The 27025-nt window shown below is 58.0% G+C and overlaps 1 protein-coding gene across 6 annotated transcripts in view; it reads right to left on the bottom strand.

Annotated features, from left to right (window-relative positions):
• The window catches only part of SHANK3 (SH3 and multiple ankyrin repeat domains 3), a 51020-nt gene that overhangs the window by 13560 nt on the left and 10435 nt on the right, over positions 1–27025 (bottom strand). For 5 of the 6 annotated variants that reach the window (XM_036867394.1, XM_036867396.1, XM_036867400.1 and 2 more), the window contains 11 exons: positions 25481–25754; positions 22335–22537; positions 21093–21206; positions 14886–14961; positions 14611–14693; positions 14024–14148; positions 13795–13927; positions 12792–12872; positions 8706–8729; positions 4631–4761; positions 3904–3988 (listed from right to left, as the gene is read on the bottom strand). In XM_036867394.1, coding sequence (XP_036723289.1) covers positions 3904–3988; positions 4631–4761; positions 8706–8729; positions 12792–12872; positions 13795–13927; positions 14024–14148; positions 14611–14693; positions 14886–14961; positions 21093–21206; positions 22335–22537; positions 25481–25754 — 1329 coding nt within the window. The remainder of the gene's footprint in view (positions 1–3903; positions 3989–4630; positions 4762–8705; positions 8730–12791; positions 12873–13794; positions 13928–14023; positions 14149–14610; positions 14694–14885; positions 14962–21092; positions 21207–22334; positions 22538–25480; positions 25755–27025) is intronic. The other variant, XM_036867395.1, reaches the window with a different exon arrangement.

Genomic DNA, 27025 nt, shown 5'->3' with positions numbered 1-27025 from the left:
AGGGCCAGGGGGTGGCTGGCACAGGCCTTCGCACACAAGACTGAGCAAGGCCTCATCTCAGAACCACCAGCAGTGGAACAAGCAGGTGTCACTGGGAGGCCCTGGTGGCAACCAGAGGCGGGAAGAAGGGAGATGGTCAGAAGTGAGAGGGAAATCTCCCAAGCAGGAGTGACACGCTGTGGACAAGGGGGCAGCAGGGCTGTGGCCGGGGAGAGAGAGAGCCGATGCCCTGGTGAGGGAGGCTTTGTAAAGAGAAGTCCTGAAAGGCTCTACCCCAGAGACCGACGGGCACTGGACTGGGGGAGGCCGCCAGGAGGTCACTGCCATAGCCCTAGTGGCGGAAATTCAGAAAGGCTGGGCGGAAGGAGGGAGGGAGGGTTGCAGTGGAACGGCAGCCTGAGCACCTGACACGTGTTTTCGTTTCACTCCTTATTGGCTGTGTGACCCCAGGCCAGGCCCTGAGCCCCTCTACGCCCCAGTTCTCTCATGGACAACACAGACTGAAAGTGAACCCTACTTCCTGCCGCACTCAGCTGTCATTAGGATCTGTGCGAGGGCAGGGCTGGAGCGCTCAGAGCCCCCACTGTCCTGCCGCCCAGCTAGGACGGGGCAGGACCTCCCGAGTGTTCCTGTGTACACAATGCGTACACCTGTGCTGCAGGTGTGTTCAGTTAGGCTGCAGGTGTAAGAAGGCCCAATCCAAGGAGAGTGGAGGAGTGGCTCCTCAGTGCTGACACACAGGTCTCTGGAACAATTCCTTGGGAATCTACACCTGGCCTCACTCTGGGCTTGGTCACATTTTTATGAACTCACGACGATGCAGACTGCCTGTTCCCAACCACCTCCTCCTTTGGCCACCACAGTGCTCACCAGGCCTCCCACCCCACACTGTTTGCGTGTGTCCTGCATAACAGCTCTTCTACCCCCCCCCACCCCCGGCACAGCAAGGGGCGTGGGGGAGCTTTTGTATAAGATAAGCCTTGAATTCCAGCTCTGCCACTTCTTGTCTGATACCTCTTAACCTCTTGGCACTTCAGTTTCCTCGTCTCTGGAGACCTGCCCCCTCCCACTGAAGTGCAAAGTGAAGCCATTTAAAGCTTATAGCACAGGGCTGAGCCCCCAGCAGCGCCCCCAGGAAGGTGGCTGAGGTCGACGTCATCATCATCACCATCATCATTTTCAGGCCAGCCTTCCACCCCCACTGCTGGACACAGATTCTGTGCCAGGTTCGGCCTGGGTCTCCTCCCTGCTGCATTTCTTGCGCAGCATATAAACGCAGCTCAACACCCACAAGCTTGTGCATGAGACGGAGCTACGTGGGACAAGCTAGTGCACCTGGAACACGCCGGAGGGTCAGCATGCCACGTTCTGACCCAGGGTAAAGACAAGTCACTTTCCTTGTGATGAAAATGGGAATCCGTTCTGATACAGAGCGGGTGGGGCCGCTGCCCAAATAACAGCCGTGAGCATTTCTCCAGCACTTTCTGCGCACCAGCCTCAAGATGCAGGACCTACATCTACTATCACCGTGAGCAGTTACTCAGTACTCAGCCTGTGAGTACAGCCCTCTGTGCGAACCTCAGAGTGGCCTGAGGAGGTAGGCACTAGATGGTCCCCATGTTTATGGATCAGGACCCTCAGGTTTCAAGGGTTGAGATGTGTGCCCAGGGCCACAGAGCCAGGACAAGGGGTAAGAGCCCCGGAGTCTGACACCTCAGCCAGCGTTCAAGTGGGTGACAGGTGGCAGGCTAGGGCAAGGGGGATTAAAGATGAGCCACCCATGGACTGAGCACAGGAGGGCCCAGGAGGGTGGGCAGGGAACAGCTGGCAACCTCCACTGAGAGGCCTACAGCCTGAAGGACAGGCACTTAGATGCGGACCAGCGGTGGTCAGTACTGAGACTGGGTGGGGCTGAGGGACGGGCCATCCAGGCAGAGTGAGGGCAGGTGGAGAACAGCCGGTCCTGGCAGATGTAAATCAGAGGGAGGCAGAGACAAAGGTCCCTAGAAGAAGCAGGAGAGGGCTGGGGCTAGGCCTCAGGGCCCCAAGGCAAGGCAGATCCCACAGAGGACCAGCTCTAGGGATGTGAGGTGGTATCTTGTGCAGAAAGCCCCCTGTGGCCAGAGGGACGGAGTAGAGGGTGAAGCCGGGGCAGGAGGTCAAGAGGAGACCAAAGCTGTGGCCTCCAGACGCTGAGGCGCAAGACAACGGGGCCTGGCCAGGCAGGGCTGCGAGGACGGTGAGGAAGCCGACCATCCCTAATTTGTCCGGGGAGGCAGAGAATAAGGAGGAAACCACAGAGGATGCCCAGGGCTTAGGCCAGGGAGGTGAGGGGGGAGTGCCTCTTGGCTCCAAAGTAGCTGCAGTCTCATGTGTCCTCTCCCCCACCCTCCTACCTACAGAAATGACCCATAGCGGCCTCTGAAGGACCACTGCTGTCAGCAATTCACGCCATTCTCTCTCAGAAACCCCCACTCATCCTGCATATCTGAGCCCAAACACACACACACACCTCCGGCCTTTCCTGACACCCGAGCATGGTTGGTGCTCCCTAGTAAATGTGCTTTTGCCCCCACCAGGTAACTGCTGAGCTGAGCTGTCCGCAGACACGTCACCTCCTCCAACGGAGCCCCCAGACCCTGCCCAGCATCAGCCTGGAGTGTGCATCCATCAGCAGGGGCCCTGGGGTGAAAGAGGGACTGGGTTTGCGGAAACTGATTGGCCAGATGAGTGAATAGAAGACAGGTAAGGCAGCTGTGTGACCTTGGGCAAGTCATTTTACCTCTGTGCCTCGGTTTTCTCATCTATAATCTAGAGGTACTGATGGTGTTACCTCAGCAGGGTTACTGCAAGTATTAAATGAACCAGTGTGTGTAAAACACAGAGCGGTGGGGTACACAGGGACAAATGGATGGACGAGTGGAAAGGTCAGTGGGTGAACAGATGGACAGAAAACGAGACACGTGTGTAGGTGGACGGATGGACAGGTGGGCAGGTAAGGGGGTCTCGATGCCTAGCGGGAGGGGCAGTGGGCGGGGCTTATTAGATGACCCAGTCTGGGGTCAACAAGAGAGGAGATGGCCAAGGGCGAGACGTGATGAGGCCCCAAGGAGACGGGTGCAGAAGGCAAAGAGGCTAAGGACATAGCCTTGAGAAGGACCCACATCTTGCAGGGGAGCGATGGGGACTGAACAGGTCCAGCCTGAGAACTGAGGGGAAAGCCAGTAAGTGTTGTCCTAGAAGCCCTGGGTAGGAAGGTTTCACGGAGGAGGGGGCAGCAAAATCAAACGGGTCCACTGGGAGGAATGCCCTGGAAACCACTGGTGACCCTGGTGAGAACAATTTCAGTTTCAGGTATGGACAATTCCCTAACAGGCCGAGAGGCAGGCAGGGAATGGGAGACAGCAAGTATGGGTGACTTCTGGAGAAAACTGGCTGTGAAGGAGAGGAGAGATATAGAGCAATAACTGGGGTGCCGGGGGGGGGGGGAGAGGGCAGATTCAAGGGGAGGGTAGCTTAGCGTCAGAAACATGACAGGTGCTCGGGCTGCAGGGGGCACAGCCAGGTAGGATATGGAAGACCCAGGGACGGGGACGCTGGTGTCTGTGGGAAGTACAGACGGGGGTGCCCGCTGGCAGGGGGTGACAGATGGCGAGAAGCCTCAAGGGTATCTTTCAGCAAAGTATCTCTGGGTTGGGGGAAGGACTGACACCCCCCCCACCACCACCCCCATATACGTCCACAAAAAATGAGATTCCTGGGTTGGGGCCAGGAAGAGGCAGGACTGAGAGAAACCGGAAACCTCAGTCAAAGGGTGGGGAGAGACAGGGTCCTCCAGCCCCGCACGCACTCCAGCCCCCGCCCCAGTCCTCCAGCCCCATGCAGCTCCCAGCCCAGCCATACCTACAGACTTGGTCCGTGGAATCCCCTTCCGCAGGGAGCCTGGCAGCTTCTCTGGGCCTGGGAGGCCCTGGCGCTCAAACAGTGACTGTGAGAGTTGGAGGGGGCGGGGGTATATGGAGGTTCCAGAGCACTGGGGTCCCCAGTTGCCCATCCAGCCCCACCCATCCTCCTCCTAAGCCTGAGATCAGACACCCCATGTGCTAATTCCAACAGTGCTAATTCCCATGGTGTCTGACCCAGAAGCCAGGCCCAGGCCCTGCCTCCAAGGAGCAGGGGCATGGCTGTGGGCCCACAGGCATAGGCGGCACTGGGCAGGGGTGATGCAGACGGGCCAGAGCAGTCAGGGGTCCTGGGTATGGCCGGGGTGAGGCTGGGGGAGCAGCCCAGAAGGTGCCAAGTGAGAGGAGTGGGCGGGGGGACAGCAACACCATGTTGTGGCCTCAGCGTGGCTGGGGTCCTTGCTCTAGGTGGCACAGAACCTGCCTAAGGCGGGAGGCGCCAGAAGAGTGAGAGCTCAGCACGAGCCGGACTGTGGCTGTTCTGAGGGCTGATGGCCCCAGGTGTCTTCGGGAGACGCTGTGGGGTCCTTCACCCCCACCCCTGGAGAGTGGAGTCCAAATGATGGACCCTCACCCTCCAAGACGCACAAACAGCCGGTAGGGGACGTGGCACTCTGACCCCGTGCCCCACCCATCCCCCAGTGCCCCCAGCTGCCAGGCTGGCTTACGCTGATCTCAGCAGGGGTGATCCTGCGGCTGGTGGGCCGCTGCTTGACGGTGGCAGCTCTCGAGTCAGCATCCGCGATGTCTGGCCTCAGCGCCGGCTCCGTGGCGGCTGCCAGGATCTCGTCCAGCTTCTCTGCACAGCCAGGGAGGTGCCGTCTCAGCCACAGGGACCTGGAACCCGCTACAGCCCCCTGCAGCCCCACTCACGCATCCCGGCTGGCCCTCCCGGTGCTGCTGACAGAGGCCACTGGGGCCCCGCCCACCTCGGCCCCTCACTCCCCAAGACACGCGATCCAGAACCAAGACAGGAGGCCCCATAACTCGTATCCCATCCAAGCCCCTCACACACCAGAACCCAGACCCTGCTCCAGCCTGGCCCCTCCGGCCTCAGGGAGGCTCCACGAACCCCACTCCAGGAAAAGCCTGGCTGACCATTAGGGAGAGAACCAGGCAGGGGGCGGGACTGTTTACAGCCCAGAGACCTCCTGAATTTCCCCATTTCCCTTTGCCCTTCCACTCTTCTCCTTAGCACATGGCATTACTCGCCTGTCTGTACCGCCACTGCACCAAAAGATAAGCTGTAGCCCCAGAACAGACCCTGATGTACAGTAGCTGCCCACAAAGAATGTGTATAAACCAAGAACCATGGGGGGGAGGGGGGCGGGGCTCACTGCCAGAGGCTAGAGACCTAAGAAATAGCTGTATGCAGATCAGGAGGCCACAGAACCTACAACCCCCGAAAAGCAGCCCCACCAAGGGTAGGGGGTGCAGAGAAGAGGATATTGGGAGGGGCAGTGCTGAGGGGGCTTCCACCAGCCCCTTAGAAAGCAGCCCCAGAAGCCAGGAGGGGGAAGGACAAGCCCAGGGCTGAGGCCTGAACCAGGTGCCCTCGGGCGGCGCTCTTTTCAAATCTGTTATAAAAGAAAAGCTTTGTTTGCTTGTTTTTCTTAAAGCTATTTAATGTTTTTGAAAGTGGTGTTTTTGATTACCAAGTGACTTGGAAATTTTGTTAAACACTTGTGTCTGAAAACTATCAGCTGTGGACGGATGACTGGGGAGGGCCCACTTAGGGCCAGCACACGGGACACAGCAGGGGCTGGGGGCAGCTCCCATGTCCACCTGGCTGCCACACTGCCCCTCTCATCCAGGAGCCCCACCGCAGCCCACCCATCACTCAGCCTCCAAATCCCTGAGCCCTTCCAGACTCTTAGGAGCTGTGCCAACCACAGAGGACCACGCATCTGGTTACACTTAGTCCTTTCATGCCCCAGGTGCCCCCCTTGGAGAACTGTGGTCAGCCCTGACACCTCCTCCCAGCACTGCTCAGCAACTGCTGTGGGGAAGGACATAAACTCCTCCGAGATGTACAGTACCCGACCCAGCCCAGACCCACCCTGTATACTGACTGTGCTGACCTAATCTCTTTGTGACTTGATTTCCTGATCTGATAACAGGCATTAAAAAAGGTACCTGCGGGCTTCCCTGGTGGCGCAGTGGTTGAGAATCTGCCTGCTAATGCAGGGGACACGGGTTCGAGCCCTGGTCTGGGAAGATCCCAGATGCCAAGGAGCAACTGGGCCCGTGAGCCACAACTACTGAGCCTGCGCATCTGGAGCTTGTGCTCCGCAACAAGAGAGGCCGCGATAGTGAGAGGCCCACGCACCGCGATGAAGAGTGGCCCCCGCTTGCCGCAACTAGAGAAAGCCCTTGCACAGAAACGAAGACCCAACACAGCCAAAAAATAAATAAATAAATAAATAAATAATAAAAATAAAGGAATTCCTTTAAAAAGGTACCTGCTTCAGTGTCTGTTGTGAGAATTAGCACATAGGCAGAAGTGCTACAGCTGTGCCTGGCTCAACGCAAGCACTGCGGACACACTTGCTACAATTCTTCACGTCTGTGCGCCTCATCTCCCCGAACAGCACATGGGCTGTCAGGAGGAGAGGGCAAATACCCTTGCCAGCATGCCCTGCACGTCCAGCCTGGTCCCCAAACACGAGAGAGTTCAACAAATGCTACGAGTCACCAGCAAAACACGCTCCATCTACAGACCAGCTCGCGTGGCCTGTGCACAGCGCCCAGCGCCGCCAGGTGCAGACAGGGACGGGCTGTTAGAGGGGCCTCCCTGTTTGCTTCTGTAATGAGGTGAGTAATTTCCCTGTGGAAGCTGAAATCACCATGATCACCATTTGCTAAGTCCGTGGGGATTTCCAGAGTTGGAGGAGGTTTCTGTGGCCCCCTCTCATGCTGCAACCACCACAGGCAGAAGGGATCGCTACTGCCCCCATTCTACCCAAGAAGAATCTGAAGCTCTGAGAGAGCTAAGTTGCCCCAGATCATAGATCCGATAAGTAAGAGATCAGACTTAACAACCAGATTATCCGGAAACCACAGACATAAAGACATGAGCAGAGAGAAGATATTTCCGTGGGACACACGGGGCGCACGCTCACCCGAGCTGTGGATTTAGAGGCTGCGTCTCTAGGTCCAGAAGCACTCAATCTCAGAGACCCAAAGCAGCGTGCACATGAAGTTATTAGCAAAGCGAATATTGTTGGCCATGGGGCGATGGTGCTGAGGCCAGACGAGACTTATTTTCAAAAGGAAAAGAATCAAGAATTCTGCAAACTACAAGCTGGTGAGGTTGACACCAATCCCCAACAAAATGAGAAAAATATATTCTTAAATAAATGACTTTAGATACTTAACAAAAGAAATGAAGCCCATTAGGAACCAGGTCTGGGGCACTACACTGGCTGTCAGGAGTCGCTATGTGGCAGGGACGCAGCTGGGGATGCAGCTGTTTGAACCAGGACCCAAGCAGGGATGAGGGGCCTGCGGGGGCGACGAATCGCCGTCACTTCCCCTACAACTGGAAGAAGCACACAGGCCACAGCAGAGCACCCTGGGAGCCCCGCTAATGAGCTGAGGAAAGAACCAAAATATTCCAGAAATAGCTTGTGTGTCTGCCTCAAAGGTGTGAAGAAAAGTGTCCCCAGAGGAGACCTAGTCATCTGTTTTATACCTGAAAAGACCCTGAAAAGGGAAAGCATTTCACCTGGGACCGGGGCAAGGGCAACGGGAGAATTCAGAGGGTGAGATCGCAGGTCACACAGGGAACCTGGGCTCAGACAGACGGGCAAATGTGTCCCTGGCACAGGGAAGGCCCAGTGGATCCCGGAGTGAGGGGTGGGCGGGCACCAGGCACAAAGACAAACGAGTGAACACACACGCCTGGGGCCACAAAGCCATCTCAGGCCCCTGCGTGGCACGGACTCCTGTGCAGCAGAGGCTCCAGTCTCCATGTCAGGTGGAGCCGGCTGGCAAAGGCCAGGCCCTAGACCCCACCAGACACTGGACCTCAGCGCCCAGGCCCAGACTCTGTCCCCGCCTGGCTGCTGTGCCTCATGTAGCCGGGCTGGACATCCAGGACATACAGGAAGGAGCGTCAAAGGGTACAGGGTGGGAGGTCTGACGGGAGGGGCGGGGGTGGTCAAGTCAACAACCTGGGCGACAAAGCTCTGGGGCCCAGATTCCTGCTCCTAGAGGGCGTCAGCCTTGGGCTTGACCCCATAACAGATCAGCACAGAAACGGGACCCACACACCAGGCACAGGAGCCCCAGAAAACAAGCAGAGAGAAGCAACACGGGCTGGGGCTGAGCACCTGACACCCCCGCCCCCCTCAACCCGGTCAGTCACCTTGTTCCCCAGGCGAGCTCCACAGCTGGGCCTCCTGAACCCTTCCCCGCTCTGCTCCAGGCTGTGGCCCGAGCTGCGGCCTCCACTGGGACGCTTTTCCAGCTCTGCCTCGGCAGCCCCCGTGGCCCTCACACCGCTGCCCCCAGCTCACTCGAGCCCCCAAGGATTGTGGCCACACTCACCATCCCAGGCCCATCTGACCCCTCCCAGGTCCTTCCACTGTGCCCCCAGCAGCCCCCCACGGAGAAGGCCAACAGGAGGGTGCAACCCAGGCTCCCAGACCCCCTGACTCAAACTGGAGCCCCCTCACACACAAGCACGTCCGCAGCCAAGGGTCAGGCAAAGCTGGGCCCGGAGCACAGCAGATGACTCACCCCCTTTCCTTCTCCGAATGGAGGCTTGGAATCAAGAAACAGAGTAAACGGGGTGAGAGGCAGGCTTTGTCCCTCGGCACCCGGGCCCCACTCCCCCCCACTCCCACCCCCTCCTAGCCCATCCTTACCCTCCCAACAGCCAGGACCTCCCAGACCCCCACCACCCCTGGCCTATACCCTCATCAGATCGTGAGTGGCAAATCGACCCAAATGCCAAGTCAGTACCTGAAATTCAAGGTGGGAACAACCACAGCAGGGACAATGCTTGTGTGCATGCATGCTCACACACACACACACACACACACTCACGCGTGCTTGTGTACGTCCACACACACAGACATGCACACACTTGTGTGGACGCAAAACTAAGTCACACTTGGTTCAAGCAAATGTTTGTTCAGAAAAAAGGCAAAACCCCATAAAAACCCATTTCAGAGACCACCAATGGTGCAGTGGCCACCCACAAGCATTCCTGCAGTGTGTTTCCAACAACAGGCAAGTCAGCATGCTTTCCAGACCAAGGCCAGTCAGGGACCACACCCTGGCATGGCACCTGCCCTGACATTCTCATCCCGAAAGAAAAAGGAACCCAGAAGTTCCAGATTTCTTAGGGGAAAGAGGATGAACAGGAGGGGCTTGGACCCATCAGGGCCCCCTCTGGCCTGGGTCTCCACCAACCTCTGCAGCCCCAGCACGTCCTTGGTTCGAGCTATGCAATGAGCACCTGCTGAGTGTGAGGGGCCCCAGGGCTGAAGGGCACTAGAGGGGTCCCGCCCTCCCTCCTTCTCCCTCTCTCTCCCTTCTCAGGAGGAGAGTCCCCACCCAACCCCTCCTCTTAATGCCGTTTCTGCCAGCCACCTCAGCCCCTCCTTTTCTGGGACACCAATGGCCCCCCCAGGATATACCTTCCCTTCCTCTTCCTCCTGCAGGCCCTCCAAGCCACGAGGAGCCACCTTGCGTGAGCCCCCATCCTTGCCACCTGCTTTTTCTGTCGCCTCACGCTTTTCTTTCTTCCCAGGTGTTCAGGTCATCTTCTCAATAGACTACAGACACTAAAGGGCCCTATCAGCCCTCGATATTGTGACATAAAACTGACATGATTATGCTGGCGACGAACCCACGGGTCTTATTTCTATCCCGTAAAAGCCCAAACACTGGATCATGGGATGATCGCTTAGGTACCTGGGAAAACCCTGATGCTGGCCTGGCTTCCTCAAACCAGGTGTGTCTACAGAAGGTCGGCAGGTGGCCTGGCTTCCCAGGACAGCTGTCGTCCAGGGGCAGGAGTGGGTTTCCTGTGCTCCCAGCTGCCCAGGCCCTTCTCTGAACAGAGCCACGGGAAGGGCCTGGGTCCAGTTCAACAAAAGCTGTGACCCCCTCACTCAGCAGTGTGGATGGGGGCTCTGTGGTAGGCTGTCCCTTCGCCCTCCCCCAGACTCTGCTCAGGAAAAGCTGGTGAAAAGGATGCTGACCTCGGGCCACAAGAGTGAGCCCCTCCCTCTGGAAGACAGGCGTCTGTGCAGCAACCCTGTCACAAGGCAACAGAGGGGACGCCCAGGCCAGAGAGGAAGGAGGCTCTTCTTCCAGCCACTGGTCTCCGCACACAGAAGCAGCCCAGAGAGCAAAAGGCAAATCTGTTTCTACAGGGCAGAGTCCCTGGGTCCCTGGATGACAGACCGCAGGCTGCCCAAGCACCTCTTTCTGAACATGCAGCTGGACGTGGCCACGTGACGGCCTCTGGCAAGAGACTCCCAGGAACCATCCACCAGAGCCTGGTGTGGGGTCTAGCCAGACCCAGCTGCCTACTGGTATTGGTTTATTGACCAGTTTGGATCTTCAGTCAGTGCAATGGGTCAGCTCCCCATGACTAGCCTTGCACCCTTGTGACCCCGGGGCCCGGAGTCCGCCAGCTTCTCTGCCTTACTCTTGAATGAGCGAGGTTACTAGGCATAGAATTACAGGTGGAAAGGCATTTTGACCCAAGACTTTGAAGTTACCGTTCCGTTGTCTTCTAGCATCTGCTGATCAGACCTCCGCTGTCAGTCTGACCCCTGTTCCTTTCTAAGTCATCATTCTCTGGCAGTTAAGATTTTTCTTTTTGTGTATGGTGTTGTGAAATTTTACTATGACAGGTCTAGAGGTAGCTTTGTTTTTACTTCATTGCTTCAGACTTACACTCCTGCAAACTGGAGTCTCATGTCCTTGTTCAGTTTTAGAAAATTTTTAGCCATTTACTCTTCAAATATTGCCTCTTCCCCAATCTTTTTACTCTTTCCCTCTGGGACTCTATTTAGGCTGGGATTTTTCTCATTTGTCCTCCATATTTCTTATCTACTCTTTGATATTTTACATCTCCTTATCTTTCTGTGCTGAACTTTGGGTAATTTCCTCCGATTTATCTTTTAATTCATAGTTTCTTCCTTCAGGTGGGTCTACCATACTGTTTCCCAGGCACGGGTTTTTAAAATCTCAGGGGCTATATTTCTGTTTCAATAACATTTCTTTAGGAATCCTTTTTAAATCTGCTTATCCTTTTTTCCCCCCCCCAACTGTGTTGTTCTTTCATTATGAGTTCTGTTAGTTCTCTCAAACTTTGTGTTTAAACACCTTGTTTTGTCTCTTTCATAGTATTCTATGGTTTCCAGTTCTTCTGATGCTTATTGCAAGTCTCGGGCTTGCCTCTAGCTCTCCCCCATCTCTTGGCTCTGGGGGGGTATCAGAGCCCCAGTGCCCTGCCCGTAGGATCTGTATCGGTCCCAAGCCCTCATGGACTATGGGAGCATCTGCTTCCTCTCACTCCCTTGGCTCTGACTTCTCTCTTCATTTTTGAGAACTGGGAAATTCCTCTTCTTTTGTTTTGAGATGGCTATGTATTTTTAGAGTTTTACTTTATTCAGAATATTTATGGGGAAGAAGGTCCTGACCACATCAGCCTAATCTATCTTGGTGGCTGTCCTCCACACCAAACTAAACTAAGCAGTCAAGAGTCCCTGCTTGGAAGGGAAGGGCTCAGCAAAGGACTAGGGTCAGGGATCAGTCCATGAGGGAGGTCAGAAATAATTTTAGGGGACAGGTAAGGGTTCCTTCTATGGCTGGGGCAGAACCAAGCCGGAAGCCAGGGTTGGGGCTCAGTCTAGAACCAGGATCAAGGCCCTTCCTGTGCCCACGACTGGGTTAGAGCTCAGCACAGGACCAGAGTCAGGGGTCCTTCTATGGCTGGAACGAGAACAAAGTCTGGGACTCGAATTGGGTTCAGGTTATAGAAGGATAGAGCACGTTAACAGTCATGTGTATTGGGACATGCCATGATAAAGATGTTCATGGTCATGTAAGTCAGGGCATAACCATTATTAACTGTCACGTATGTCAGGACATGGTCATGTATATCTGAACATGCCAGTGATGAGGCTATTAACGGTCACGTATATTGAGACACACCCACGATGAGGCTGCTGGTGGTCACCCTGGGATCGTGCCCCCCACATACCCATCAAAGCCCCGACACACTCCTGTTTGCCTCCTGCAACTTACGAGGACCTGTCCCATCATCGTACCAGCAATGTTCACAACGGCCCCGTGAGGTCGGCAGCTCACTCTACTGACCCCTGCGTAACCGACGTGTGAACGGGTGCTGAGAGGGTAAAGGAAATGCAAAGACCACACAGCTAGTGCCTGGCAGAGCCAGGAGCAAAGGTCAGGTCCCCTTTTCTCACTTGGATGAAATGAAGGCGTAAAGTCATACTGGAGGTGTGGAGGGCCAGGGGCAGCATGTGCACACGCATGCAAACACACTGGTGAGCCAGGGCCTGATTCCCCACCGCCAGACGTGGTGGTCCCACTGTCCATCTCTAGCCCTGCCACCCTGCCCCTCAGCCCTCAATCCATCCACACGTCAGCTCCCTTTTCAGCCCACAGACACCCAATTCCCCCACCACTTCAGCACCCAGCCATTCACCTCTAACCCGTCCATACGTCCATCTCTCCGTCCTCCCTCCCCTCTGTCTCTGCCTGGCTTTGGCCCAGCTCCCCTGACCCGGCCCCCCCCCCCCCCCGGGCTATCTGCCCACCGTCTGCCCTGCCACTCACCAAGCTCCTCAAGCTCCGCCGTCATGGACTTGGAGCGCAGGGTCAGCGTGGTGCTGGGGGCCCTCTTAGGGGGCGGCGGGGCTGCAAAGAAGAGGGAGGCCTTGGACCTCCTGTCCAGCAGCAGGCAGCGCGGCGTGGCCAGGTGCAGGTGCCACCTGCGCTCCACCGCCTGGATCTCCTCGTACTCCCGGGAGGACGAGTCACACTGCGCCAGGATCTTGTTCAGGCTGCGGCTGGACGCAAACTTCTTCATGGCGCTGGCAGCTCGGGGGTGCTGAAGGCCGGGCTGGGCCAGGGCAGCCAGGGCCTCAGGCGGTGCTCGAGGGCCCCAGGGGGGTCACCGTGCTGGCCAGCCTCAGCCCGAGGGCCCACGTGGAAGGCTTCGAGGGCAGAGTCATGGGGTGGGGGCTGGGAGGGGTCTCCCGGCAGGCCGGGCTCCTGCTGCTCCAGGGCCACCCCCCCCCCCCCAGGCCTGGAGGCCACTGCCCCTCGGGGGACCAGGGTGTGGTCAGCCAAGCCAGGGCCTGGGCTGGGCTAGACCCGGCCAGCAAAGCCTCCTGGGCCCAGGCTGTGCCGCGACGTTGGCGCGGGGAGAAGACGCTTTTCCTCTTCCCTCAGGTGCCGCCTCCCCCTTCCCTCCGACAATAAGCGGCAGCGGCAGCGTCAACCTCACAGTTGCTATGGCAACCCCGGCCTCCAGGCAGCTGCTGGCAGCGTCGGGAAGGAGGGCTCTTCCATGCCAGGGGCTGGGGGGCGCCGGGAAGGAGGGGGCAGGGATCTTAGGAGGGCAACCTGGGGTCAGAGGCCGGGAGAGGGTTGGCTGTCTAACATCAGGGATTGGCACCCAGGCGGCGCACGTGGGCGTTCGCCTAGGTTCAGGCCTCTGACGTCAGCAGTCTGGGGCCGGGGGTGATGAGAGGAGCATGGGCCTGGGGTCAAAGGTCTAAGGTCAGGGGACAGAGCAGGGAGCCTGGGCACCGAGGTCCGAAGCCCGAGCCCTCACCTCTGCGCCGAGCCCCATCTTCTTCAGGCTTCCTTGTCACTGACACCACCTTCATGACGAGGCGGTTCCCGCCCTGGCGGATCAGAGCCACCACCTGCTTGTGCCCGACCTTCACCACGTTCACTCCATTCACCTGGGACAGTCAGGGCCCGGGGGCCGTCCAGGTGAGTCCTCCTCGGGCTCGGAGGCCAGCACCCCACGGGGCCGCACAGGGAAGGACGAGCCTCACCTCGATTAGGAAGTCCCCCGTGCGCAGCCCGGCCCTCCAGGCCACGCCCTCCACGTCCACCGACTCGAGATACTGAAGCGCCGGGAAGGCCGGCGTGGGCGTGAACTCCTCGATGGGGGTCTCTGCTGTGGGACGGGGAGAGGGCAATGAGGACGGCGTCCTGCCAGCAGGGGCCAGGTGGAGGTGCCTGCCACACAGCAACCTCCCACGAACGACCTGGGCCGGGGGGCAGCAGGCGGGGGCTGCCCAGCGCGAGAGGAGCCAGCCCGGGAATCCAGGACACGCCCCTCTGAGAGACCCCCCCCCGCCCCCGCCCCCGCCATTCACCCCACCAGAAAGGCCCCCGCTCCATCAGACACGCACAGCCGAGATCCTGGGAACCAATGAGGGAAAGGACCCGCTGCCTCCTACCAACATCCCAAACCAAGAACACAGAGTCACAGCAGGGAGAGAGGAAGGGGGTGGGGGAGAAGAAAGGGGGGCAGGGGCGCGGCAGGAGGAGAGCAGAGGAGAGGAGCAGAGGCAGGACACAGAAGACACCCCGAGTGGTGCGCAGCCCTTGCCAGCCGGCTGCCCGCCTCCGTTACCTTTGGCCCCCCGGAGCACAAAGCCAAAGCCTTCGTGGTCCCGTTTCTGCAGGACAGCCACCTTGTCGTCAATGACATAGTCGCTGACGGGGGAGACAGAAAGGTGAGGAGAACCCTGCCGGGAAAGCACGTGCCCCAGACAGGATCCCGCGGGCACGGGCACAGTCCTCCCTGGGAGCTGTCCTTGGACTCACCCGGGAGGCCTCCCTCCACATCTGACGTTCCATCGCACGCGTGCCCACCCTCGCCCGCCTGCCCACCTGCCCCACCTGTACCTGTGTGCAGAGAGGCTGTCATAGGAGCCCACCGTGTAGTGGCGGAAAAGTCGCTTCGTCCGGTCCTCCCGGGTTTCTGAGGGGAGGTTCAGGAGCTGACGGAGGGTCTCATCCTCCAAGTGGCGTGAACCACCCCCTCAAGCACACCGGTTACCAGCCTCTGCACGCGCACGCACACGCGCACACACCCCTGGCCTGGTAGTGCCCACGTGGAAGTGGGGGGTCCAAATGCTGGGGTCCTGGGCCCAGCGGTCCTAGGTAAGAAGGCTGAGGGGACCATGCAGGAAATCTTGCCTCTAGGGGTCAGGGTCCAGACGGGGGCAGGAGCTGTGGCTCATCTTTCTCCTGAGCGGCTGCACACAGCAGACCGGACAGGGCCAGGGCAACCACAGAGAGAGTCAGCAAGCCCCAAAACTAAGGGCAGAGAAGGTGTGCACACACGCACGTGGGGCCTGGAGTCATGTGTAAGTGCTGTGTTCATATAGGCGTGTCTCTGTGTGTGACCTGCAGTCGTGTGCAGGTGCTGTGCTCATACGTGTGCATGTCTGTGTGTGCGTGACCCACAGTCATGTGCAAGTGTCACGCTACATACCCCTGTGAACTGGCATTGAGGTGGCCTTGTGTCAACGTATCCCTCACCACAGGGATGCTCATCCTCACGGGGTCCTTTGCTCCAGACCCTACCTCTGCGTGGGCAGGGAGGGGTCCACGTATGGGGGGCTAGGTCCCCCTATCCTGCTGTCACTGCATCCCACAGAGCTTTATCCCCATCTGTACTTGGTCTCACAGTCCCTCACAGCCACTGCGGAGCCGCCCCACGCTCGGCCTCGCTCGGCCTCGCTGATGTCCTGCAAGCCTGCAGGCTCCAGTCCACACCTCCAGGCACTACCCTCCCTGCTCCAGGCTTACTTCTCCAGCTGCCTGTACGCTGGATCCTCTGGTACCCCTGCACCCACTCCTGGCCCCCAGCCCCCAGCACCTCTATCTCCAGCTCCACACCTCCAGGCACTACCCTCCCTGCTCCAGGCTTACTTCTCCAGCTGCCTGTACGCTGGATCCTCTGGTACCCCTGCACCCACTCCTGGCCCCCAGCCCCCAGCACCTCTGTCTCCAGCTCCACCACCACCTCAAATTCCACCCCGCAGCTCCTCCCCCCTCTCTACCAACTCAGCGTTCCTCAAGATTAATTTATTCATTCAACAAGTGCGTACTGAGCTCCTACTACGTACCAGGCTCCAAGAATGGAGCAGAGAACAGAACGAAGCCCCCCTACCCTGCGGAGTTTACAGGCTAAACTGTACAGCTGGAAAGAGAGAGGAGACGAGAAACAGGTACACACAGAACGTGTGGAATGCTGGTAAGCGGTAAGAAAAAAGGAAGCCGTTCGGGGCGCTGCAATTCTAGGTGGTCACGTGCAGGCCTCCCCAGGAAGGGAGAGGTGAACAAAGGCACGAGGACGTAAGGGAGCAGCCCTCCATGTGGGTAAAGGGCTTTCTGGGAGTGGGGGCACTCAGGGCAAAGTCACGTGGCAGGTGTCACCTCAGCGTGTTCAAGGCACAGTGAGCAGCCTGGGCAGCTGGGGCAGAGGCAGCAGCAGAGCGGTAGGAAAGGAGGTCCGAGAGGGCACCTAGGACTCTGACGACTGTCTCCTCCACTAACTGTAAGCTCCTGTGGGTAAGCACCACGTCGCACTTATTTCTGTGATCCTACCACCAAGCACACAGCACCTGGCACATAACAGGCGTTCCAAATGCCAACTAGAAGGACAGACAGGTGGACAACTGGCTGGGTGGATGGGTGGGTGGATGGATGGAGGGATGGATGGAACAAGAGACAGACAGAAGGATGGACCAAAAGGTAAATGTATGTATAAGTGGATTCAGGGAAAGAGAGCAGGGTAGGGGCGGGGGGGGGATGGATGGAAGGAGGGGATGGGTGGACTGGGTCTGCTAGGTGGGTTGATGGATGAGTAGATGGATGACAGGATGGGTGGGTGAGTGAAAGCATAGATGGATGGAAGAGTAGACAGAGGGGACTTCCCTGGTGGCACATTGGTTAAGAATCCGTGTGCCAATGCAGGGGACACAGGTTCGATCCCTGGTCTGGGAAGATCCCACATGCCGCGGAGCAACTAAGCCCATGCGCCACAACTACTGAGCCTGAGCTCTAGAGCCCGCGAGCCACGACTACTGAAGCCCGCACGCCTAGAGCCTGTGCTCCGCAACAAGAGAAGACACCGCGATGAGAAGCCCGCGCACCGCAACGAAGAGTAGCCCCAGCTTGCCGCAACTAGAGAAAGCCCGTGCGCCGCAACAAAGACCCAGCACAGCCAGAACTAAATTAATTAATTATTTTTTTTTTAAAAAAGAGTAGACGGAGGGACTTCCCTGGTGGCGCAGTGGTTAAGAATCTGCCTGCCAACGCAGGGGACACAGGTTCGATTCCTGGCCCGGGAAGATCCCACACGCTGCAGAGCACCTAAGCCCGTGCGCCACAACTACTGAGCCTGCGCTCTAGAGCCCATGAGCCACAACTACTGAGCCCACGAGCCACACTACTGAAGCCTGCGTGCCCTAGAGCCCATGCACCGCAACTACTGAGCTCGCATGCTGCAACTACTGAAGCCTGCATGCCTAGAGCCCACGCTCCGCAACAAGAGAAGCCACCGCAACAAGAGAAGCCACCGCAACGAGAAGCCCGCGCACCTCAACAAAGAGTAGCCCCTGCTCGCCGCGACTAGAGAAAGCCCACGTGCAGCAATGAAGACCCAACGCAACAAAAAAAAAAAAAAAAAGAGTAGATGGAGCAGTGGCTGGATGGAAAGAAGAGCTCCTGTTAACATCAGAAGACCCAGATATCAGGAAAAGTATTGATCTGGATTTCAGAACCCTGCCACTAACTTGTGTGACTCTCAGTATGTTCGACAGTCCCTTTTGGCCCTCTCCTTATAAAGCAGGAAAATTCACCTTGGAGGCCCCCTAGGTTCTGATGGCCTATAGTTTTATCTCACTGGCACCGTCCCCAGTGCTCACACCCTCTCCTCCCTCTGCAGCACACCTGCACCCACCACCCTGCCGTCCCCAAAGCCAGAGCAGGCCAGGCCTCAGCACTGCTCAGGTAGGGCCCAGACCTCTCCTCACCTCCACCACACCCTTCTCCACGCTGACCCAACTTCGGAAATGTTCACAGTGCATGCCTGCAGAAGGACCCCTCCCCCAAAAAAGACCCTCTGCAGATCACTGGCCTCCTATTTTTATATTTATCGACCAAACACAAATTATTACATAACGCAAATTCATTTTCCAGTTTTATAATCAGACACGTAAAAGCCAGCTCAAATGAAACCACACCGCATGCCCCCCCACCCCCAGTACTGGAAGGAAAGGGGGAGGAGGGAGGATGCCAGCCAGAGCCATAGCTTTGGTGTTCTACACCAGCCTCCAGGATACCCAGGGCCGCCTCCCCACTCCCTCCCCTCACAGCTCAACTCTCCCTGCTTGCAACTGCTCCTTTCACCCAGATGGGTGCCGTGGGAGCCTTGCTCTCTGCTGACCCTGGGCATCGGCCTGGCCCACACGCGTTGGCAGTATCCCCTCCTTGGCCTCTAAGTCCCTCTCTGTCCCTGCTCCAGTCTCAGAAACAGATCTTTCTTTGGATCTGGGCCTGTTGGAAGCAGTTTCCTGTTCCTGGGCTGCCCTCTCACCTCTGGCAGAACTCAGCCCCTGAGTCCCAAACCAGAGGCTCTGCCCAGAGCAGCTGGCGGCCGGGCCTGCAGGTGAGGACAGAGGTTATTCCCACCCCCTCCCAGCAGGCAGCCCCCGCAGGCCTGTCTCCCTGCCCATCCATGAAACGCTCCCATCTACCCAGGTACCTCCTGACACTTTCAGATGACAAACCCCAGAGCCTCCCCCGTCTAGGAGCCCCACAATTGCCCGGAGGCCTATAGCTCCTTCAGCAGGTTGCCCTGTGTCCTCTGCCTTCTCTATGACTCCAGTCCAGCCCTGCCCACCCCGTCTCCATCTCCTTGCTTTGCCCTGCCTGGGCCGTCACCCTAATCCTGAATGACCAGCACAATCAGGACAGCGCCCCCCAGATTCCTCCTGCGACACCGCCACAAACTTTAGCCCCTGGTCCCAGGACACCTGACCAGCCCTCACGCTCCCCACTCCATCCCTGCCACCCTCCCCTCAACACACAGGTTTACTCAGCCAGAGCCCATGAAGCGTGGCAGCTACAGCACAGACCCTGCAGCCCACGGCCTACATTGCAAACAAGACTCTGCTCCTTGGGCTGTGGAACCCACCCTCCTAGAGATGAACTAACAACTGTCCCCACCTCCCAGGCATGCTGGGACGAGTCAGTGAATTCTTAGATGTAAAAGAGCTTAAAACCCAGCCAGGCATCCTGACACTGCTTGGAGCACACTGGGTGCCAGCACATGTAGATCTAGAAGGCCATGCCGTGCTCTGGCCAACAGGCTCTGCCCCCACCCCCATCATGCTGACCACCTAGATGGTCCTAGCGATCCTTCAAGGCTTAGCTCAAACAACACCTCTGCTTTAAAGGCCCCTCTGACTCCTTCAGACCGACCCAGGGAGCCCCCTGTGCTCACGCCCGTCACAGCCATGCGGTGTGCACGCCTGCTCCCCGCTGGGCGGGGAGCCAGCCCCTGTGATCCCAGCTCCCAACACAGGGTCCAGCACACGTCAAACACCTAACAAACATGGGCTGTTCTCAAATTCCAACTCCAGTCCCGACCTCCCTTCCTTCCTCCCCAGCTTCAGACTCAGCTCCAACTGCCCCTGGACCCACAGAGCTCTCAGACCAGAACCTTCACTGCCCACCCTACAGGGGCGCACGGGACCCACTCCCTACACAGGTCTGAAGGCCCCTCCTTCCCCTCCCCTCTCCCGTCCAGTTGGCACCAGAGCCCAAACTTCCGAAACCGTTCCCCTCCCCACATACCACCCCACCTGCCCACGATGGGCAGACAACAGGGGGTCGTGTCCCTCCCAGGCTCCCAGCCGCAAGGAGGGCCATCAGGGTGAGGCGGTGAACAGCCAGGCATGAGAGTAAAGGCTCCACTGTGAAGCAATTATACTCCAATAAAAATAAATAAATAAGTAAAAATTTTTTTTAAAAAGTAAAGGCTCCTGCTCAGGAGTGGGTCAGCGGCCACACTCCTGCTTCCCTGGGCTCTGCCACGCTCCACCCAGGGCAGGGGTCCAGGCCACACAGGGGTGGGCTCCCCTGGGGAAATTCGCAACCCAGGATAAGGGAGCACAGCAACCCTGGGTCTGAGCCCTTCACGTGCAGAAAGACAGAGGTGTGCACCCTGGGTCCAGACACACCACTAGTGACCACCACTAGCCACCACTCAGGAGGGGGCTCCCTTGTCACACCAGCTCTCGGGGCCGGAAATAATACCTGCAGGTCGAGGGGCCTCCTGGGTGCGCAGTCAGCCCTGGCTGGGGTCTTGAAAGGACCAGCCTCTCCTTTCCACTGGCAGGACCACCTCAGATCCCAACTCCCAGAGGGGTCCTTCCTGGAGGTTCAGGTGGTGAGCAGGGTTGGACCGAGGCTGCTCACCAGCCCCAGGAGCCACGGCCTTTGCCCTCACGTCCTCCCTGCAGGCTAAGGATGCAGCCATCCCCCACCTGCTGCCCTCAGACCATCCTGGCCCCAAGGCACCCATGACAGCCCCTCTGGGCCCAACTGGCCTCATTTCCTTTTGGCTGGTCCAGGCCTCCCTGCACTGCCCACTTGGACAATCTGTCCACTTTGGAAAGATGCCTCTTTTCTCATACTGACCTCTTTACTTGTCTGCCAGCCACACAGCAATCGCACACTCCAAGTACCCAGCATTTCTGTGAGAACCATGTCTGGGAAGGGTTGTGGTCACTGAGAGCCACACGTGGGATCACAGACTGGTGCACGTCCATACGTGTGCGTCCCATGGGCACGTCACATGTGTCTCCACAGCTGTCCAGGATCCAGATGCACACGTGTGCTGGTAAGTAAGTATGGGATGAATGCGTGCTGTGTCTGTCATGTACACGAGTTTGTACCTACTTCGAACGTGTGCTTGAATTTGTTCTAGTCTTTTCTCTGTGTATACAATGTGGATTTGCCTCCAAGCAAGACCAACGGGAAGCTGGAAGGGGCGGCACCCTCAGGAGCCACCCAGGGGACGCAGGGGTCACTCACCGTGCCGCGTGTCATACTGTCTCATCTGCACCTCCTCCACGCAGTCAGCCGGGAACCAGCCCGTGCGGCCTTTCACGGTCCCCTCCCAAAAACCGCCCTCCCCAATGCTGAGCACTGGAGGGACAGAAGCCAGACAGGCTGTCAGGGCACAGGAGGGCAGCCAGAGGCCACCTCTCCCACCACCACCACCAGCTCCACCTCCACCACCTCAGGCTCAGGCTCTGCCCACCCACCCTTCACCTCTCTCTCCTTCTCCTCCCGTCCCTTCCTTCATCCTCCTGTCTTTTTCCCTGGGAAAATTTTGGGATCCACACAGAAGAGAGAAAAGAACAGATGGGCACAGCACAGGATGGGCATGTGGGGGACAGAGAGACGCACAGATGGACACACTCGAGGGGGGGACAGGAGGCAGAGGCAGAGGCAGGGGCCACAATCCTACCCCTGCCCTCCCAGCCGACCCCTCTCCTCCCACCTCTTCAACCAACCCCCAACCAACCTTGCTCTGTCGCCCACCCCAGGGGTCACTGCCAAGAGCTCAGGGCCATTGTGCTGTGGCCAGGGGATTAGGCCACAGGATGGCCCATGGAGAGCTGACCCTCGCAACTGTGTCTTTCTTAGGCTCCACGGACAGAGAGCACTCACGAGGCGAGGACCCCAGTGACGACAGAGACCCTCGTAATGAACGGAGCTCGTCATGGCACAGGACCCCCTCATTACAGACACCCACATAACTGTCACAGATACCCCCAGAATGGCAGAGAATTCCCACATATCACAAGCGTTTCCAATGAAGAAAGTCCCAGAAGTGACACAGGAACCCCATAATTCAAGGAAGCTCTGAAACAGGATAAGGTCCTACGAACACAGAGAACCCCACCACCACCAGCCCCCAGCATGACACAGAAACACCCCCATGACGAGAGGAGCCTCTGCTGTGACACGGAAAGCCCAGAATGACAGAGGATGGAGAGGGACCCACGACAGGAACCCCATAAAGACAGACACCCCTCCCTGACGGAGCCCTTCGCAGTGACACCAGGAATCCCCAGTGGCAGATGCACCCCATAATGACCACGGCGACTCAGAGTTCCCAGGGACACCCCTAATGACAGACGCCCCAAAATGGCACCAGCCGCTCCACGGTCGCCGGGAAGCCGGGCCGGGCACCCCAGAGTGGCGCCCGCGAACCCCAGGAGGCCCCGCGCCGCGCCCCCCGCGACCGCGCCCCCCGCGCCCCCTCACCCTTCACGGCCTCGCCGCGGTGCAGCGGGATCTCGCCCTCGCCCTGCGGGCTGTGCGCCTTCACGGCGATGAACTTGCGGCCGGGGACGGCGCTGTAAAGTTTCCGCTTCGGGCCCCGGGGCGGCGGCGCGGGGGCCGCGGGGGGCGCCGGGCCAGGGCCGGGCGCGGGGCCGGGGCCGCCGGGGCCGCCGGGACCGCTCGGGCTGTAGACGAACACGTAGGTGACGGACGCGATGCCGGGGGGCAGCGGGCACGCGAAGCCGGCGCCCGGGGCCTCCATGGCGCGCGGCCCGGCCCCGCCGCCGGCCTCACCGCAGCCGCCGCCGCAGCGCCCGCCGCCCGCCGCCCGCCGCCGCCGCCGCCCGCCCGCCCGCCGGGGGCCCGGCCCGGGGCCGCTCCATGGGCCGCGCCGCCGCGCCCGGCCCGCTCCCGCCAGCGCACGAGCCGCGCCCGCTCAGGGCTCCGGGGCCGCGGGGCTGCGCTCCCGGGCGCGCCGGGCTCGCTCCATGCCACGGCCGCTCCGCGCGCCCCGCCTCCTCCGCGGCCCGGCTCCTCCCTCTGCGGGCGGCGGGCCGGGCTGCCTCCTCTCCCCCTGCGGCCCGGTCGCCGCGGCCCCGACGCGGGAGAGGCCGAGGGGCCGAGGGGAACTACGGCGCCCTGAGGGGAAGCTGGGGGAGGGGTCGGCCCGGCGGAGGAGCGCGGGGAAGGGGGAGGCGGGACCGGCCGGGTGGGAGCCGGGGAGGGGACTGGAGGCTTCGGACAGGAGGGAAGCGCCTCCGTGAGGGTTCGCCTCGCCGCCAGGAGGGGCTCCCCCAGCGGGTCCGCGCCCGCACCCTCCAGCCGGGCCTTGGCCTCCTCACACCCTGACCGCTGCGTGTGCTGGGCGCCAGAAGCCCCCTCCCGACCTGGGTCTTCTCCTCCTGGACATCTGCCTCGGATGTTCATGCCCCCTCCAGGCTGACCGCCTTGCCCGGACCACTCCCCCGATCTGGGCACCGAGCCTGAGGCCTCGGCCCTACGCCTCTGCCCTGCTCAACGGCCTGCACTGGCTCCCTGGCACCTAGGCCGACCAGGTCCACGTTCTCCGCCAATAGCCGGGCTCTCTGGGACGAGAATTAGCTACACTTCAGTAACAAGGCTGGGTACCTTCTTCTCCCTCCCCCGGCCGCGCATAATGCTGTTCCCAACACCTCAACTATCCTAATCTTGCTCCTGCGGCCAACTATTAAGTTGCTGTCTCTCAGCTCCGGATGCACCTTTCTCTGTCCGGCTCTGTGATGGTGGTGGGGACTCTGCGACTACATTTCATGCCAGACTTTGCCAACAGGGGGAGCCGGGGGAAACTGCCACCTCGGCCACCTCTACCCGCCACCCCCCAACAGCAGCTCAAACTCAGACATCTACCTTCTCTCCTTTCACCAAAGGTGATCTCTCCCCCTGAGGCTCTCTCCCTCCAGGTGCGCCAAACTTCCTCAGCCCCCTCCTGGCCACTCACTGGGGGACTCCCTTACCTGGATCGCTCCCCCCCAGCTGCTGCTTCGCCCTTAGCCCCCCCACCACATCTGGCACCCTAGGCACCTACTAAATGTTTGCTGGAAAAAAAGTTATAATAATTCTGCTCTCCCCACAGAGCAGGTCGTAGCTTGTGTTTACTAAAAGAATGACCGATATACGAAAACTACATGAAAGCAGGGCTTCCACACAGCTCCAACTCAGGAGCAGCCCATCTGCAAAACTGAAACATCCCAAAGTTTGTTCTTTTAGCCACTGGGCCATGCAAAAGTTTTGGGGGAGAACTGAGGTGATTTGGGTAGGAACACGCAGAGACAGAGGAGACATCACAGGTCGAGGCTGTATGAGCAGGGACGACAGCGGAGGAAGAAATGGCTTTTATAAGCTCCTGCTGCACCCCAAGCCCTCTGCTGAACGCTCAGGCTTAGAAAGTTTGGGAATCAGGTCTACCTGGGGGCAAGTTAAGCTGCTTCCCAGCTCTGTGACTTTGGGCAAGTCATTTACCCCACCTGAGAGTTAGGACAGTCATCTGTAAAGTACAGCACAGCCTCATACACGGTCAAGGTTAAGTGATATGATACACACTACGCTGCTCAGCCCAGCTGTCACTGTGAACACAAAGTGCTATTTATGTAACTCTTTCAATCAACATGTCTCCCGAGCACCTTCTGTGTGACTGGCTCTGGAGCAACTGTGGGAAATGAGAAAGACAGCTCCTGCCCTCAAGGTGCAGCGAGGAGAGAGGCCTTAATCAGCAGCAGCAGCCGCTGCTGTGGGCCAGGGGGGTCCCAGTAGGGAGCCTTCACTGCCCAGGCTCCAGGAGGCTTCCCAAAGGAAAGCCTTCGGGTAGGATTAGCCTACCTTACTGATGAGAAACCCAGGCACAGAGTGGTTGGCTAATCCGCACAAGGCCACACGGGCGGCAGATGCAAGGACTGCATTGGAGCCCGTCCATCTGTCTGCAGAGCCAGTATCTACCTTCCACTCCCCACTGCTTAGCTCCGCGGGGCTCCAGCCCACAGAGTCTGCTGGGGCTCCCGCCCAGGCTTTTTGCTCTAAGTTCTAGGAATGCCAAGTCCTTCAGACGTCCTTGGTTCTCAGGGTCCCAGCACTCATGGTGAGGGATAAAGAGAAGAACCATGGGGTCCTGTGGTTATACAGGGCCAGAGGGGTTGGGGAAACACCAAGAGGGAGTCTTGGGATGAAGACTCCCCCCTTGGGAACAGGGCTAGGGTCCACCTATAGATTTTGAGCCCTCATGGAGAGGAAGCTCCAGTCCCTAACCTCTTGCCACACGTCACCCAGCCCTGCCTCATCCCAGCCCTCATCCTCCTCCCTGGCACTGCAGGAACCTCTCTAAACCACAGGTCGGACCAGACCCTCTCCCCACAGCATTCTCCCTCAGCTGCCCACTGCCCTCGGGACAAGTCCAGCTCCAACCACAGATCAGCATGGGGGAGCCTGCCCCAGGCCACAGGACCTCACCTTCTTCCCTTTCCCATCCAAAGAGACCCCACCCCCACCCCCCGACCCAAAGCCGCAGCTCATCACTGCAGAGGTGCCAGGCACCAACAGGCCTCTCCCTGCCCGCCTAATGCTGGCTCCTCCTGGCTCAGGTCCCGGCCCCCACATACCTGATCTTACTCTGGCTGCCCCTGCCTGCTGCGGGGCCACTGCCGTCACTCTGCTGGTCGCCATCCCGGTCCCGGCCTTTCTCTTCCTGCAGCCGCTGCAGCAGCAGCTGGTGGGGGAGGCTTCGCAGTGAAGGTCCAGGAGAAGCTGCTGGCTGCCCCTCACCCTTCAGGTTGATGTCACTGGCTGAGCGCTGCAGGGGCCGAGGAGAGGCAAGGCCGCTAGGGCCAGCCAGCCGCCGCCGCTTCGCATAGCTGGGGGTTTCCCTGAATGGTACTGGGAGGGGGGAGGGGGGACAGGTGAGACTCTGGGCAGCCAGAAAGGGTGACCAACTTGTCCTGGTTTGCCTGGTATTTCCAGATTTTAAAAGTAGAATCCTATGTCCCAGGAACTGCCTCAGTCCCAGGCAAACCAGGACAGCTGGTCACCCCATGACTGAAACTATGATGCGGGGCGGGTCACATACCAAACTGCCTCTACCTCTACCTTCAGGAGTAAAAGCCTGCCCTTCCTGTCAGCCAAATGAGGTCTTGGAACTGCCTATTTCACAGGCTTCCAGAGAGACAAAGACGGCCACATGTGACAAATCTCACCAGACTACCACTGTATAGAACTGTTTGCAGTTGACCATAACCAGAGAAACTGTAAAAGATGTTCTAGACCAGGGGTTGGCAAACATCTGTAATGAATCAGATAGTAACCATTTCAGGCTTTGCAAGCCATACAGTCTCTGTTGCAAGGACTCAGCACGGCCACTGCGGCATGAAAACAGCCTCAAATGATGTATAAGCAGATGGGTGTGGCTGAGTTCCAATAAAACTTTATTTAAATAGCAGATGGTGATTTTAAAAACATGATCCAACTATGTGCTATTTACAAAAGAATCACTTTAGATCCAAAGACACAAGTAGGCTTAAAATAAAAGGATAAAGGAAGATATTTCATGTAAATAGTAACCAAAAGAGAGCTAAGTAGCTACATTAATATCAGACAAAATAGACTTAAAGATAAAAAGTGTTACAAGAGACAGAGGACATTATATATTGATAAAAGTGTCGATTCGTCAAATAGATTAACAATTATTAATACATATGCACCAAACAACAAAGCATCAAAATATATGAAACAAACATTGATATATTTGGAGAAATAGACAGTTCTACAATATATTTAAGACTTTAACACCCCACCTTCAATAATGGATAGAACATCTAGAGAGAAGATCAGTAAGAACATAGAAGACTTGAACCAATTAGACCTAACAGATATATATATATAGGACACTCCACAGAACAAGAGCAGAATACACATTATTCTCAAGTGCACATGGAACATTCTCCGGGATAGATCATTAATGAGGTCACCAAAAAAGCGTCAATAAATTTAAAAAGACTGAAATCATACAAAGTATCTTCTGCAATGACAATGGAATGAAGCTAGAAATTAAGAACAGGAAAAAAAACTGGAAAATTCCCAAATATGTGAAAAATTAAACAACACTCTTAAACAATCAATGTGTCAAAATAGAAATCATAAGGAAAATTGAA

The sequence above is a fragment of the Balaenoptera musculus genome, chromosome 10, assembly GCF_009873245.2.
Source record: "Balaenoptera musculus isolate JJ_BM4_2016_0621 chromosome 10, mBalMus1.pri.v3, whole genome shotgun sequence".
NCBI lineage: Eukaryota > Metazoa > Chordata > Mammalia > Artiodactyla > Balaenopteridae > Balaenoptera > Balaenoptera musculus.
Note: the sequence above shows the minus strand (reverse complement) of the source record. Positions and strands in the feature narration are given on the sequence as shown.